Genomic DNA, 13,611 nt, shown 5'->3' on the forward strand with positions numbered 1-13,611 from the left:
TCTTCAAGTTGGAGACATGTGTTTCTCCACACACGGAAGCATCATATCTACGCATCACAATGTTTGCGGGCACTACAATGAAGCATACACAACCTTTATCACACGATAGGAGGTAGATACAAAGCCCATGCCGTGACGTCCACATATATGTGAGAACTAATGCCACACAGTTCACGGAACCATGGCACTATAACTACAAATGTAGATGTAATTATTTTCAGTATATGTTACACTATAAACAGCATGGTGTTTTACACCTATGCATGAGATGTATGTGTTTTGCTGAGTGACGCATCGAGTATGATACTAAAGTTTCACAGCTCGGAGTGCCTCTCGAATAGCTGCTCTTGATCGACTTCACGCCTCTTGATTGCATGTGAGCTAATTGTACTTTTCTTGCATTCGGTTTCCAGGAAGTGGGCAAGGTCTTCCATGACAATCTTACCAGTGTACTGTATCGGCTGATGTTTAGCTCCATGAGGATAGAGAACGACAGTAGGGAATTCTGATACGGTTGTGTTTTCAACTTCGTTGTTGTAAGCGTCAAACTTGGCCACAACAACTGATTCCATACCCTTCACGCGGCGACCAAGGTCTCTGAACACGCGTTTTGCGTGGTGACAGTGTCCACACCAAGGTGAAAAGAACAATATCAAAACATCCTTTTCGGAGTCGATAACCCTGCGGTGGAAATCTTCCCCAACAATGGTCTTCACGTGTCCTACATCTATACGTTCCGGAATTGGCATTTCGGATTTCACAAAATGCCTGATTTTCCCATCGCGCATGTCATTGATGAACTTGACCAAATGTGGTTCAGTGATGAGATTATCATGGTCATCGAGTGGTCTGAACTTAACGAATTCATTTTTTCCAGGGTGAATTTCGAAAGCGCGCACGGCCGTTTCCACGTAGTCGCTATCAATAACTAGTAGTGAGTTCAACCTTTCTTCAACAGTATCATCACCTTTTGAGTGGATAAATACGAATTTGTCGTTGTTCTCTAGAGCAAACTTTTTAAGCCAATCCACATCAATATATTCCTATGAATAGATTTATAATAGACTGCATGAACTTACATCCAAATTAGGGTCCTTGGTGAACAAGTAGATCATGGTTTTGTTCATTGCCATAACATCGTCCAACATGAATGAGTTGGTGCAGTGCACCGGAGGTACCAATTCCTTGTCCAAGAAAGTACGAACTTTGTCCAAATTATACAGGTTATGCCACAAAAACTTGATAGGGTGTTGCAGAGGTGTATTTCTGGTAACCATCAATGCCAAAGGCATGATGGACTCTTCACTGAGTCTATGCATCTTGTATGCATAATGAACAAGATCATTTTTGTTTGCAATCATGAAACCCATATTGTACCCACTCTCCAAAATAATGTCGTAAATGTTGTTTGCCAGCTTCTCATCAGTGTGGTCTTCCTGCATAATCAACAAAGAGTTGACATATCCCGGTTCAAGTGCACGCAGATAATAACGCGTTGATTCAATTGACTGTAGACGCGGATCACAAATACGTTCCTTTGTAATCCAGGCCATAATGAGAGCTACTTTGTTAACATCTCCCGGCATGTATACCAACTCTCCATCTTTAAGGTAGCTTAAGGTAGATTTCATAGATTCAACGGGCGAGTTGATTGTCAAATTGATTTGGTATATACCCAATTTACACTGTAAACTGTTAACATTTGCTTTAATCAATATACCTTAGGGTTACCCTCCAGCATCTTTGAAACCATTGCGAACTCGCTGAGACTGGCATGTCCAAAGACTGCAGCTGAAGGGTATGCGAATACAATGGCGGTCTTGTCCGTACTCTTAAGGAAATCATCGTATGTATCATCCGTCAATTGTTCAGCAATCTGCATTCATATGAATATATCCACCAAAAGGGTTAGGTCCCAGACACGCGAATAGGAATCCGGGGTAATAACTGAATACCAACTTACCGGCGGGTCTGGGATAACAAGATAAGCATTAACAATCACATTTGCCCATTTCGTTGCCAGTAGCCAGCTAGCAATTGGCAATAACAAAGAGGTTAGCCTCTTCATTGTAGCAATCTAGGTGTGTAACAGTATGCGTGGAATAAGAAAATAAGAGACCTCAGCCTCTATTCTGAGGCTTTATATCTTCTTAATACCTTAGAGCCTTCCACTGCCTAAACCGGCGTCTGATGATATGTGTGCGATAGGCTTATGGAGATAACACAACGACACTATCGTGATGCCCAACTGGGAGCGACAGATCAAAAGCACTATATTTAATTGACAACTCTGTTAGATGTATATATAATATTTTGGACAATTATATTTTGGATGTGATTTGCAAAACAACGAAAGTTGCGACGTTACTAATGTTATACCTTTCCATTATCGCATAACGGATTCTGATAACTGTCTTTAGAATTATAGATGCCTATGGAGGGGGACTTATACCTTTTAAAAATATATGTCCACGTAACACCAAATATGATATGTTCAATTATTATGGCTGGTCATTTCTTCAAATGCCTTTTCCACTCATGGCAATTTTGCCAATTTTCATCGATAATAGCTTTTTTACTCATTCTAATTACACCGCAGCCTTAATATTTAAACATATTATGATACAACTTATGTATATACCCATGATATAACATGTAGGCTCATGTCTCATGGATTAAGTTTGTCATATACGTAGTGAATCGTCTTGGCTCTGATTTACACGGTATGTAGTCTTAAAAATATCTGGCAGACATACACATACGTCAATATTCATGATGTTAGTATTTTGAAATCAGCATTCATTGGAACGAGAATCCGCGGCGTTAATTTATTAACCAGGAAAAGTGTGTTTTATTAGTAATGGAAACGGCAAAATATTAACACATTAACATATATAACAGATTAAAAAACAACACATTCAATGTGATTACTTTATTAGCGCGCGACGGGTTGTGGAGTGTCATGTCCATCCATGGAAGGTCGCCGCATCATCCAGGATTATTATTAGTTCTATTTGGCGTTTTGTCGCATAAACAGGGTAATATCCCTGTTGTAATACAGACGGAAGCAATGGTGGAGGATCCAAATACGCATCAGGTCAAGGTTGTAACGGCCAACAAGTTACTACCTTCCATTCTCCATGGTTCCTCTTCGTTACTTCCTGCTGTTTTGAGCGGTAATAAACCGAAGGATGAACCTGGTAAGGCATTGTTGCTTGAGTCGATTGATGATGACACCCTTTGGTATAACCATATCAAGGTAAGCGTCGCGCACGTAGTCTGATAACTCAGAAATTTTAATGTATCAGTTGTCTATAAAGCATCTAATGTACATTGCAGGTGGCTAAAGATGGAGAATTACTTGTTGAAGCGTGTTCTATGTTTCCAAATTTTTGGAAAGTTTACCACCGTTGTGCTCTGTACCACCTTTTCCACAAACGCACTCGACAAGCTTTCGAGGTGTATAGTGAAGCGATAAAGAAGAGTAATGATTACACACTTTACACGTGCTATCTCAAATTTTTGTATCACATGGCTTCTGTACATGAGTATATCGCAGCTTTATTCACCGCAGTGGACAAGGTACTTCATGTTATTCATTTGATTATGTTACTTATAGGTTGGGTTGGATCTAAGGTCTGATGCTTTATGGAAGGAGTTGATAACGATTTTGGTTAAGATTTATAACTGTAAACTCATGGAGCAAAATATTCACACCGGTTTATTACCTAACCTCTTTACATCGGTATGTTACTTGTCGTTGTATCTTATCTGATTAAGGAATCCATTGTATCTAGTGGCGGGGGACCATTATACCCATCTGAGGCTGAACAGATTGTGTTCCGCGGCATTAATTCTTTAGATAAGAAGGAGCAGACATATGTACAGCTATATAGTGATGTAAATCACATTAGAAAGGCCTTCCAACGTGTATGTTTATTGTTTTAGTAAATGTCATTTTACAGTGGTTGAAAACACCCACCAACAACCTTAAGCATGCTTGGGATGGTTACTCTATTTTTGAGAACGCAGTAAGCACGGCTACCGTCTTGTGCACAAAGCTTTTGACCGATGGTAAGGCAGTATACGACGTTTCTATGAAGGTATACGACAAGCTGTCTTTAATGTACAAGAAGGTATATCCTGCTAAGCCTGCTTGCAAACGTCAATTAACTGATGAACCATCGTATGAGCGTGACCATGATCTTGGTTTTTGGATTGAAATTATCCAATATGAGGAGACTAACCCGCTGAATTTATCGTCTGAAGAGGTGGTTGACAGAATCGCATATACATTTCGTGCCGCCCTTACACCTCATGTCTTTGCTTCTCGCCTATGGTTTATGTACTTCCAATTTTTATTAGCGAATGGTCAACCGGATAGAGGTAAGCTCTAGTGATAGTACGCATATATATCCTTAGGTATAACTGAATTGAAATTGGCACTATCACACTTCCTTAATGATGACGTGAAGATGCATTTCATCCTTGCAGCATTCTTCGATGAATCTGGAAGGTCTGAGGAGGCTGTTACCGAGTTCAAGCGTCTCATTGACCCTGGACTTAAGGTAGCTGATGAGGGTGACGTTGACAAAGAGGCGTCTCACCTTCGGCAGATATTACAGTTCGATGGAGCTGGTTCTGGTGTTTCTGTACTTCCTATGAACCTCATCCATTATCTTAATTACGTGCGACGTAACCATGGTCGCACTAAATGGCGTGAAGACTTGCAGATGATTTTGACCAAATCCGATTTGCTTAGTTGGGAGCTTTATTGGTATGCCGCTGACACTGAAGTCCGCTGTTTCCGAGACGTTACCGCTGCCGTTGGCATATTGAACGAGGCTCAGCATATTATGCCATTTGACATGCATTACACCATTCTGCACCTAAGGTTTTTACTTAACATGGGCCTCATGGTCGATGCGCGTGTTCTGTTGTCTCAGCTTTTGGCTGGCGCGACAGTGGTTGGTGAGAACAAATGTAAGCTTTCAGCTTCAGACAAGATGCAACTATGGCATTTTTGGCTCCATGTTGAATATTTCTACGGGTCGAAATCCCAATTTACACAGGTTCAGTCTTTATATGTCCAGAGCCGTATTGCCACAGAGGTTGGTCTGGATACGTTTGCTGAGAAGTCCAATCGTGGTGTACCAAGTTCAGTTAGACAGTTGTTTGGTGACATTGGTGCTGCCTTTATTAAAACACACATGGACTCCAGTAAGCGTGTAGCTACTGAGGACATGAACAGTGTGGTTGAGTTACGTCAGCGTCTGTTCTGTGGTGGCATTGATTATGATGACCTTGATCCCATATTTGCTTTGGGAGTTGACCAAATATCCTTTAGTTCCGATGATGCCACATCCAGGCCATCTTCATCAGATGAGAAGCAGGCAAGTCCCTCTAACTTTATGCACCGTTCCACCGTTGATAGTGGTCAGCACCACCCGCGTCTTTCCATTGTTCGCCCTGATGTTACATTAATGACTCCTCTTGACCCTGGTAATTCTAGCATTTTGGAAACCATGGCCACATTGCATGGTAGCCGGAGGCCTGTATTGCCTGAGAAAGGTCGTGCCATTGACGCTGTTGCTACTCCTCCGAAGGTTCTGTTTGACCTCATGAGGGTTTTACCTGTCCCACTGTCTACGAGCAGTTTTCCGAAGATGTACGGTAGCAATGAGGCTGTGGACTATTTGTTGAAGTCTCTTGAGGACACTGACTTTTCTCATATGCCTCTGAAAGAATATGTGCCTTTGCCTGTGAATCAACTGCTACACCTTAGGAATGCTGCGTCAGGTAATGACCATCTATTTGAGGTAAGTCTATGGAAGTGCCATGACAATTCTCAGCCAAATTTGGACTCGTTTGTCGAAAAGGACACAAAGGACCCTAACATTGGGTTATTTTCGGTTTTGCAGTACGTGGATTCCCATGTAGGTACTGATGACTCATCTCATAAGGCAAGGAATGAATCTAAGAAGCGCAAGATAGCTATTTAGCTATTAACTATCATTAAGTGTTCTTTGCAATTCTAGTTTAGCTTCCTGTTGCCTAAGGCAGTAGCCTAGTGCCAGTTGCCAAAAGCACAACTGTACGCATGACGATCCAGTTTGTTGTATTATAATTTTTGGAATGACACCCGTGTTCTGTGGTCCCATGGGCGTCGGTTTTTGTGACGTTACCATACCTATGAGTGATTCTACTACTATATCCACTGACTTTTGCATTGCGTCCATGACATCAGTTGTTATATTATCTAGCAGAGCATTGGCTGTTTCATTTGGCATATTTTTGATGTACCATAATAGCCCTTCTCTATTGGAGTGATTCGGCAATTGTTCTTTCAGCTGTAGCCCCGGGCTGGCATATTCATCCGTGATAACGTCTTTTACCAGTGATTGTGCTACGTCGTTTTGTAATTGCTGCGATAGACAGCATCTGCATTCAGCGTTCCATAGCATATATCCGGTCATTTGCATACTTTGGACTAGTGAAGCTATCCTTTCTGTTGTTGTAATCATGGTAGTTTCCAGACAATACCTATATATGGATCCTACCAATGCCCCTACTGTGCTTTTCACTGCTTCCTTGACTCTAGATGGTGCCTGATCTACGAATTGTGCAATAATGTTTGAAGGTGATGTATGCACAAGTTGCATATATGGCGAAGCTTCCTCAGTACTATCCAATTCATTTTCGACTATAGACACCGGAATACCTAATCCCATTGTAGGCAATTGCCTCACAGTTTGGATTGGTAATTTACTTTTATCATTACCTATACGTGAACCTTTCTTCTTTGCGTTTACGAAAAACCCCTTTAGTTTTTTCCAAAATCGACCTAATAATCCATGATTGCTAGTTATTGTTAGTGGTCCTCTGGGCTTGGTTCCAGTATCGGCTCCTAGATGATATCCCCTTCTTTTTGGTTTCACGCCACTATAATATCTTCTTTGGATAGAATGTGGCGAGCTATGGCATCCAATGAAGCATTCGGGAATATTGCCTTCATGTCTAGAGTAAACAAAATCGCCATTGTTATTGCGTAGAGTAAAGGGCTGTCTTCCATGTGTTTGGAGCCTCGCTACTGCCGGGGCTACCAGTGCGATTGCCAAGAACTCCATTGATAGCACAGTACAACTGACCAGATTAAAACTGGTCAGATGGCCATATTTGGTTATACTTTACCATACATTTGCGTTTTCATGACATTTGTCTTACCCCTAGCATAATCAAAGGTGTAACTATAGGAAGATTCGATAAATATTATTATTTAATGTGTTGAACGTTTATAAAAAATATACTCCATACATCAAACAAACGTTTAGCGTCTCATCAACAGGGTTATACTGGCGTTATCGTAAGCCTGTTAATATGTTGTTATATCATATTTAGGACACTGGCCTATTTTATAAGGACCATGAAAGTACTTCTCTTCTGCGTTTATAAAAAGTATTACTTTAGATACGCATTTCTTATGTTTTTATGGTGTAATGTCGTACTTCCGTTGCTATTGCCCTTATGACGAGTCATTAATACACACCTCAATGAATTGAAGCTATAGTGTTTCTATTAATTGTTACCACCGTTATAAGTAGCGAATACTGTGCAATACATATTTTCGGGTATTGTTACGGGCTATATATGTGTAGGAATTGGAATGTGCACACCACAGCAAAAACGACATCGAGTGATATATATTGGCTAAACTCTTTGTCAATGCATAGAATATTTGGCAGTTGTAAACTACGGTTATATTAATATTGTGTTAACATTTTAATAATTACTCTTTGCGTATGTGTTGTTAGTGTGCGATGATAAGACAGCATTCCTCTGTGTAAAGGTGTACAACATCACACATGGCTAAATCGCACATCTACCGCTCTTTGTTAGGAGCAGTAGTTGTTAGTGTTGTGGTTAATGTAGTTGCTGTTGCATTACCTTCAGGTAAAAGTGGTTGGTGTATGTCTGGTGTATGCGGAAAGCATCATAATCGTCGCAATGAGCACTTTTTGGAGTTAAATCAGAAATTGATGTCGGAAAGTGATGAACACCTACGTCAAGATGATCGGGACGTTGACCCGGATGACCAAGACAATAGAGCTGATGCTGGTGAGGGCTCTGGAGATCGAGATGTAGAATCTCAAAAGGAATTCCAAGACCAGGACTCTGGTAATACGCCTACTGATACACCAGACCATGCTGGTAAATCGGCAAGTAGCGACAATCCGGAGAGCCACGAGGAACCATCTGTTGACAACCGAAGCATGGTTGAGAATCCGGGGATGGCCGTTGGCACGGATGCACAGCAAGAGCATGGTACAAAGCCTAGTGATGAGAGCAGCCACGTTGCTATGGAATCGCCCTATCAAGGGGCTAATATGGATAGTTCCATTGACAGGGGGACAATGTTCCCATCTGACGATGATAGAGCAGCAAAGTTGGGTGTTAATAACCCCGTAGGTACCAGTGCCCGTGATGCAGTGATGCATGATATGGTATCTCAGTCTAACCATATGAAGCGGGATAGTGATATTAGCGAACAGAATGCTGCTGCTTCGGAAGCCGACGCACTGAATACCACTAGCGTTACTGATGTAACCACTACATCTGTACCGAAGAGTGGAGGTACGTTTAAAATACCTTTTTTAATGCTATCCAGAGGGGAATATTATCATTACTAATACAACTCACGGTAGCAGCGACAAACCCAAGGAAGAAGAGGATCCTTTGGTGGCCTTACGCATCGCCGTAACGAATTTATATCAGCGGTAAGTTAATGTTTTGTGTTTTACACAATCTACTCAGGGCACGATACAAGAACTTGCCTGTTGGCGAGGTTGGCGACTTAGCCACCCCTCAGGCCATATACCAATCGTTGAATAAGCTGGAGTACATCGTTGACGGTTATAGACATTCACAACTCAGGTCACCCAATCCCGATTTGAACATCCAAGTTGACGACGGTAAATCATCGGGGGACGATTCGTCAGGACAGCCTGATGAGAGTTCTCAATCGGTGCAAGATGAAACCGCTCCGGATGACGTATCTGGTGAAGGTTTCTTACAGTTACACAATGACTCAAACCGTGTTCCTGGCCACCGGTTTTCTCAGGTAGATGATGACGATGATTCATATGGTATCGATGACGACGAGGTTTCCAATGACGCTGATGACTATACGATGAACGACGACGAGCATGAAGGGGAGGAGGACGATGCCGAGGAGCCGGATGAGAATGGATCGGCTAAAAAGGAATCTCGGGCAGAACCGGAGATGGATCCTAAGAAGGCTCTTGAGATATTGAAAACTACCATCACTGACCTTGTGGAGACTCTGAACACTGTAGTCGCATCTCACACGGGTGTTAAAAATGTGTTGATAAAGCATACACCCAACGAGGTACAAGTTGCCTAGTGAATTTCAATATCGCATGATCGCAATTATGAAATGGCCATTCTGGATTACTAGGGCAATGTATAATTTGCAATACTCAACGCAGTTAATTGTATATATAAACTCTATGTTGTGGTTAGGATATATGTTACCTTTAGAGGCCTGTTTAATTTTAAATCGAGATCTTAGTGTCACCCATGTTAGTGTTATGGCTTACTCTTTTTGTGACTCTTATTTTTATCTAAGGTATACGAAGCCAGGATTGAACGTTTTTCTCCTCCTTGGTTCTCTGGCATGCGTAGATGTGATGAAACTGTACTTCCTTCACGTTCGCGTCCTTGTGATCCTGATTTACTTTCACATGCTAGTCTATATGAATTTGCTGAAAGTGTGTCTTGTGTCATTCCTGACAATATTTTGCTTGCCATACTTTTTAGTGCTGATATTGAAGTTGAGTTTAATGTTTCTTGTGTCATTTGCTTATCCTGGCTATCTGCGATAAAGTGTTCTAATAGTGGACCATCATATTTCAAATACTGTCCTATTTGTAATTCCTCTGAGCTTTTTGGTGGTACGAATTTCAGATACCATTTTCTTTGCCATGGAAATGCATTTCCTAGTAGCGATTCTTGTTCTGTGGATTGGTTGGCATATGGCCATTCTGGTATAATACTCTTAATATTATTTCCTTTGCATATCTTTTCTCTTGGAGTATATAGATCACGTTTAGGTCGGTAAAAACATTGTTTTGTGTTACCATCACTTGTAGACGTCTGTCCAAAGTACGTGTTATTGTTTGCCATTGTCATTTATTCGAATGTGTTGGAATATCATTTTCGATTGTCAATGACAACCTTCTTTGCGGGATAATAATCACGAATTCCTTTTATAGGAAACCACGGTTGTATCCATAGTGAATTTTGCTTCTACATTGTGGATGAACATAGAGTTCATCTTGCGTCTGGTTTTTGTGTACCCGACTGTGTCGATGGATTGACACACCTTGGCAAATGTTGTTGTGCAATAGATATTTCACGGGATTCCTTGAACTTGTATATTAAATCCTAGTTTAATAATAGCCGTGATGTTTGGCAGTGCGGTAGCAGGGCGTATTTGTTCCATTGAGGGCAACAATGTCTGCGCCGATTGCGGATGTTCATCTCCTCGCTGGGCTAGCGTCAACATTGGGGTGTTACTTTGTATAAACTGTTCTGGTGTTCATCGTATGCTGGGTGTGCACATATCACAGGTTAAATCGCTTACTCTTGATAATTTGCGGCCTGAGTGGACCAAGGTATGTAATATTTTTGATTATGCATTTCTTTTAGGTTCTGCTTGAGGTTGGCAATGATTTAGCGAATCAGTATTACTTGTACAAGTTGCCAGCTCGTGTACCGAAACCTAATGCCAACACATCGCCTAGGTATGTTTCCGTTGTATATAATGGACATTAACCAGGGACATGGAGATTTGGATTCGTAACAAATATGAGCGCAAGATTTATGCTATGGACGGTGTAGAAGAGCCATATATATTGTTAGCGAAGGGTAGGTATATTCCTTTGTTCATATATGGTTATAGGTTACAATCCTCGTGAGGTAATATCACGCGGTGCGGTTCCCGTATCTCGTCCACAAACTTCATCTCTTGAGCGTGCTCCTAAGGACGGTTTCGACTCTGCTTTTAGCAACCCTGGTCCAGATTTCCATGGTACTAATAAAAATCGACCGTATGTTACATTAGTGCTGATCCATACTTTACAGTACACCTGTATCTGAGGATTTGTTTGGTACTGCTACGGTTCAGAACACTCCATTTGATGCTTTTCCGGATTCTGGTACAGCCCCTAAATGGTCGGGTGATTTTTGGCCCACTGCTTCTGCCAATGCTGCCAATGCTAACTCCTTTGACAACATGATACATACAGTTGGTTCCAGCAGTAGCTTTGATTCTAGTAAATTGGCTGAAACAAAGATTGAGGCTGCGAAGGATTGTATATCAAAAATGTTTGACAATCCTACTCAGATTGGTTTTAAGAATACTTCGTACCAACAGAATGTAGGTGTTTTCACAGTTCCCATTATTACATCATAACAGACTCCAAGCTGTGTGCAAGAGGACTTGTTTGATTTTAATTTTACTTCTTTGAGCAGCAAGTTGGAGTCTCAGAAGCATTCTACCAACGATTTAATTTGAATGTGCTTCATATAACCAAGCACTGTTAAATCGTTATAGCATGTAATGTAAGACACTGGCAGATGTATAATGCTATTATCAATGTAATGGTATGTCTTGATGGTGATCAATTAGGTCACCGTGTTGGTTGTTACATAGAAACTAGCAAATATATGGCCAGGTAATATACCCCTATTCAGTTACATATATGCACCGCCTCTTGCTAGGCAGCGGTTACGTATATTTAGAATTTAATGTACAAGCATAGATTGATGTTAATGTGAGAGTAGCTATTTCAGCCTGATTTACACATTTGCAACTGTTATTGGCGAGATAATTTTCCCATGTTGCATGTAGTATTTATAGATTATCTGGTGGCGCAGCAGGCCATATCAGCGCGGGCGTCAACTGCGTTCATATATATCAGTTTATACATTGGCTTACCTCCTTCAGCTTCGACGTATGTAACACCGCTGACCTTTTCGTCAAGGAATTCTTCACCGGCGTTGTCGATGTCAGTGGCGTGATCAGCCTTTTTGACCCTGAGAACGGGGATAACGCGCTCGACAATCATGATCTTGGGTTCCTCGACAATCTTTTCCTTGACGACAATTTGTGGTACTTCAACTTCCTTTTCAACGTATTTGATTTGTGGGACCTCAACGATCTTGTCTTCGTAGATGATGCGTGGTACGTGTCTGTGTTTTTCGACGACAACTTCCTTCTTCTTGTACACAGGCTTGTATTTTACAACCGGTACTTCTACTTCAACAATTTTGTCGACGTATTGGATTTCGGGTACTTCAATGATTTTTTCATCAATGATTTCCTTTTGGATTTCTACGATCTTGGTCTGCAGGAATAGATGGTTACAATGTGTGTTCTTCCACTAACCTGTGTTACTGGTTCCAAGATTTGGTAGTGTCCGACATCAATAGTCTGTACGGCATCGGGGCTGACACCGGCTTCCATAAGAACGCGACGGTGGGCGTCAACGTTGTACTTGGGTGTCTCAGAGGTGGCGTTACCACTAGCGCAGCACTCGAAGAAGGCCATCTTTTACACAATATAAAAAACTAAAGTTGAAAGTGAAATAGATAGGTGTGTATAATAAAAGTTAGTGATTCTCCACGACATTTATGGAAGGGGGGCACCGCACCGCACTGTGCAGGCATGATGTATTTTTTATAATTCCATTTTAATATCGGTGTGTCGAATAGATATAGAAAGATGTCATGAATTAAACTGCTCTATGTTTTCTGGTTAACTGTATTATTCAAGGTCACATGCCGTGGAAGGCACAACCTTCCATGTCCACGTGTGTCAGACTGTAGTACGTTACAATTTCACCATGTTGGTCTAATTTCCCTTGTCAAAAAATGCTCACCATCCAATGAGGTGTTTGGTAGATTTAACCAATTTTCTCGTGTAGTGCGTGACTTGGTTAATGTTCCATCTGTGTACTTTGTAATGTCGAGTATATCCAACATCATGGGCTGCAATGTTATGACATTCTGTATTATACACTTACCCTTTTCCAATTATTGGGGAATCTTTTCATCCATGCTGTTTTTCTAATTCTGGTTCTTCTCTTTGATGGTTTCTTTTTCGGTACAGCGTTAAGTTGAAATATTCTATTTTCTATTGTATTTCCATATGTATATCTTGTTGCGATAAAAGTGGGCACTCTAGTTATTGTTGATTTAAGACAAATCGCCGATACGTTGTTTTTATGGTATGATATCCCTGGCACCCTTACTGAGATGTACATCCATAATCCTATGATGACTTGGCATATTTTGAAAACCATGTATTCTTGATAGTTCTGTGTAGTTAGTAAATACGTTGGTATTATCCGCGTAGGCACGCAATCCGATGGTAGGTTCCAATTCCTGTAACCAAGGCGCTATATTGTCTATATTTACATATTTAATGTTTAGATATATTCCAGACTTAGTGTGATGATATTATGTGTTACACCTATGTTGGTAAGGATTCCATAGCATCAGGCGCGCACACTGTAGATGGGTTACTGG

General features: G+C 41.1%; 8 protein-coding genes across 8 annotated transcripts; 3 read left to right on the forward strand and 5 right to left on the reverse strand.

The window, feature by feature from the left end:
- Window positions 1-212: 212 nt before the first annotated feature.
- On the reverse strand, window positions 213-2,204 carry BBOV_IV001070 (Thioredoxin family protein). Its single transcript, XM_001609222.1, has 4 exons — window positions 1,964-2,204; window positions 1,721-1,876; window positions 1,080-1,685; window positions 213-1,043 (listed from the first exon to the last, which is right to left on the reverse strand). Exons 1-4 carry the CDS (start codon window positions 2,066-2,068, stop codon window positions 315-317), a joined length of 1,596 nt encoding a protein of 531 aa, XP_001609272.1. The 5' UTR covers window positions 2,069-2,204; the 3' UTR covers window positions 213-314.
- Window positions 2,205-3,037: 833 nt separating this feature from the next.
- BBOV_IV001080 (cleavage stimulation factor subunit family protein) lies at window positions 3,038-6,035 on the forward strand. Its single transcript, XM_001609223.1, has 7 exons — window positions 3,038-3,259; window positions 3,340-3,582; window positions 3,620-3,745; window positions 3,781-3,930; window positions 3,966-4,386; window positions 4,423-5,819; window positions 5,853-6,035. The coding sequence occupies exons 1-7, from the start codon at window positions 3,071-3,073 to the stop codon at window positions 6,000-6,002; spliced, it is 2,676 nt and encodes an 891-aa protein (XP_001609273.1). The 5' UTR covers window positions 3,038-3,070; the 3' UTR covers window positions 6,003-6,035.
- BBOV_IV001090 (uncharacterized protein) lies at window positions 5,969-7,422 on the reverse strand. The gene has a single exon (XM_001609224.2). The coding sequence runs from the start codon at window positions 7,125-7,127 to the stop codon at window positions 6,006-6,008; it is 1,122 nt and encodes a 373-aa protein (XP_001609274.1). The 5' UTR covers window positions 7,128-7,422; the 3' UTR covers window positions 5,969-6,005.
- A 489-nt stretch (window positions 7,423-7,911) lies between these two features.
- Window positions 7,912-9,505, forward strand: BBOV_IV001100 (uncharacterized protein). The gene is made up of 3 exons (XM_001609225.2): window positions 7,912-8,631; window positions 8,666-8,774; window positions 8,812-9,505. Exons 1-3 carry the CDS (start codon window positions 7,968-7,970, stop codon window positions 9,419-9,421), a joined length of 1,383 nt encoding a protein of 460 aa, XP_001609275.1. The 5' UTR covers window positions 7,912-7,967; the 3' UTR covers window positions 9,422-9,505.
- A 73-nt stretch (window positions 9,506-9,578) lies between these two features.
- On the reverse strand, window positions 9,579-10,259 carry BBOV_IV001110 (uncharacterized protein). Its single transcript, XM_001609226.2, has one exon. It carries the CDS (start codon window positions 10,207-10,209, stop codon window positions 9,607-9,609), a length of 603 nt encoding a protein of 200 aa, XP_001609276.2. The 5' UTR covers window positions 10,210-10,259; the 3' UTR covers window positions 9,579-9,606.
- A 163-nt stretch (window positions 10,260-10,422) lies between these two features.
- On the forward strand, window positions 10,423-11,649 carry BBOV_IV001120 (GTP-ase activating domain containing protein). Its single transcript, XM_001609227.2, has 6 exons — window positions 10,423-10,694; window positions 10,729-10,823; window positions 10,859-10,947; window positions 10,982-11,129; window positions 11,164-11,458; window positions 11,498-11,649. Exons 1-6 carry the CDS (start codon window positions 10,485-10,487, stop codon window positions 11,594-11,596), a joined length of 936 nt encoding a protein of 311 aa, XP_001609277.1. The 5' UTR covers window positions 10,423-10,484; the 3' UTR covers window positions 11,597-11,649.
- Window positions 11,650-11,810: 161 nt separating this feature from the next.
- Window positions 11,811-12,683, reverse strand: BBOV_IV001130 (Inner membrane complex family protein). Its single transcript, XM_001609228.1, has 3 exons — window positions 12,470-12,683; window positions 12,020-12,428; window positions 11,811-11,983 (listed from the first exon to the last, which is right to left on the reverse strand). The coding sequence occupies exons 1-3, from the start codon at window positions 12,629-12,631 to the stop codon at window positions 11,943-11,945; spliced, it is 612 nt and encodes a 203-aa protein (XP_001609278.1). The 5' UTR covers window positions 12,632-12,683; the 3' UTR covers window positions 11,811-11,942.
- Window positions 12,684-12,841: 158 nt separating this feature from the next.
- BBOV_IV001135 (Ribosomal L32p family protein) lies at window positions 12,842-13,532 on the reverse strand. Its single transcript, XM_051767753.1, has 2 exons — window positions 13,107-13,532; window positions 12,842-13,071 (listed from the first exon to the last, which is right to left on the reverse strand). The coding sequence occupies exons 1-2, from the start codon at window positions 13,383-13,385 to the stop codon at window positions 12,922-12,924; spliced, it is 429 nt and encodes a 142-aa protein (XP_051623606.1). The 5' UTR covers window positions 13,386-13,532; the 3' UTR covers window positions 12,842-12,921.
- Window positions 13,533-13,611: the final 79 nt, after the last annotated feature.

This window comes from Babesia bovis (assembly GCF_000165395.2).
Source record: "Babesia bovis T2Bo chromosome 4 map unlocalized Chr4_2, whole genome shotgun sequence".
Classification (NCBI taxonomy): Eukaryota; Apicomplexa; class Aconoidasida; order Piroplasmida; family Babesiidae; genus Babesia; species Babesia bovis.

Excerpts from the sequence above, each read along its gene's own strand:
- BBOV_IV001070 (XM_001609222.1), bottom strand. The coding sequence starts at position 2,068 with ATGAAGAGGCTAACCTCTTTGTTATTGCCAATTGCTAGCTGGCTACTG. Across the intron at positions 1,686-1,720 it reads TGCTGGAGGGTAACCCTAAG|TGTAAATTGGGTATATACCA; the intron begins GTATATTGATTA and ends AACAGTTTACAG. Across the intron at positions 1,044-1,079 it reads CCAAGGACCCTAATTTGGAT|GAATATATTGATGTGGATTG; the intron begins GTAAGTTCATGC and ends ATCTATTCATAG.
- BBOV_IV001080 (XM_001609223.1), top strand. The coding sequence starts at position 3,071 with ATGGTGGAGGATCCAAATACGCATCAGGTCAAGGTTGTAACGGCCAAC. Across the intron at positions 4,387-4,422 it reads GAATGGTCAACCGGATAGAG|GTATAACTGAATTGAAATTG; the intron begins GTAAGCTCTAGT and ends ATATATCCTTAG. Across the intron at positions 5,820-5,852 it reads GTAATGACCATCTATTTGAG|CCAAATTTGGACTCGTTTGT; the intron begins GTAAGTCTATGG and ends GACAATTCTCAG.
- BBOV_IV001090 (XM_001609224.2), bottom strand. The coding sequence starts at position 7,127 with ATGGAGTTCTTGGCAATCGCACTGGTAGCCCCGGCAGTAGCGAGGCTC.
- BBOV_IV001100 (XM_001609225.2), top strand. The coding sequence starts at position 7,968 with ATGTCTGGTGTATGCGGAAAGCATCATAATCGTCGCAATGAGCACTTT. Across the intron at positions 8,632-8,665 it reads ATCTGTACCGAAGAGTGGAG|AGGGGAATATTATCATTACT; the intron begins GTACGTTTAAAA and ends AATGCTATCCAG. Across the intron at positions 8,775-8,811 it reads GTAACGAATTTATATCAGCG|GGCACGATACAAGAACTTGC; the intron begins GTAAGTTAATGT and ends CAATCTACTCAG.
- BBOV_IV001110 (XM_001609226.2), bottom strand. The coding sequence starts at position 10,209 with ATGACAATGGCAAACAATAACACGTACTTTGGACAGACGTCTACAAGT.
- BBOV_IV001120 (XM_001609227.2), top strand. The coding sequence starts at position 10,485 with ATGTTTGGCAGTGCGGTAGCAGGGCGTATTTGTTCCATTGAGGGCAAC. Across the intron at positions 11,130-11,163 it reads GGTACTAATAAAAATCGACC|TACACCTGTATCTGAGGATT; the intron begins GTATGTTACATT and ends CATACTTTACAG. Across the intron at positions 11,459-11,497 it reads ATACTTCGTACCAACAGAAT|ACTCCAAGCTGTGTGCAAGA; the intron begins GTAGGTGTTTTC and ends ACATCATAACAG.
- BBOV_IV001130 (XM_001609228.1), bottom strand. The coding sequence starts at position 12,631 with ATGGCCTTCTTCGAGTGCTGCGCTAGTGGTAACGCCACCTCTGAGACA. Across the intron at positions 12,429-12,469 it reads TCTTGGAACCAGTAACACAG|ACCAAGATCGTAGAAATCCA; the intron begins GTTAGTGGAAGA and ends CTATTCCTGCAG. Across the intron at positions 11,984-12,019 it reads ATACGTCGAAGCTGAAGGAG|TTGACGCCCGCGCTGATATG; the intron begins GTAAGCCAATGT and ends ATATGAACGCAG.
- BBOV_IV001135 (XM_051767753.1), bottom strand. The coding sequence starts at position 13,385 with ATGGTTTTCAAAATATGCCAAGTCATCATAGGATTATGGATGTACATC. Across the intron at positions 13,072-13,106 it reads TCCCCAATAATTGGAAAAGG|CCCATGATGTTGGATATACT; the intron begins GTAAGTGTATAA and ends ATAACATTGCAG.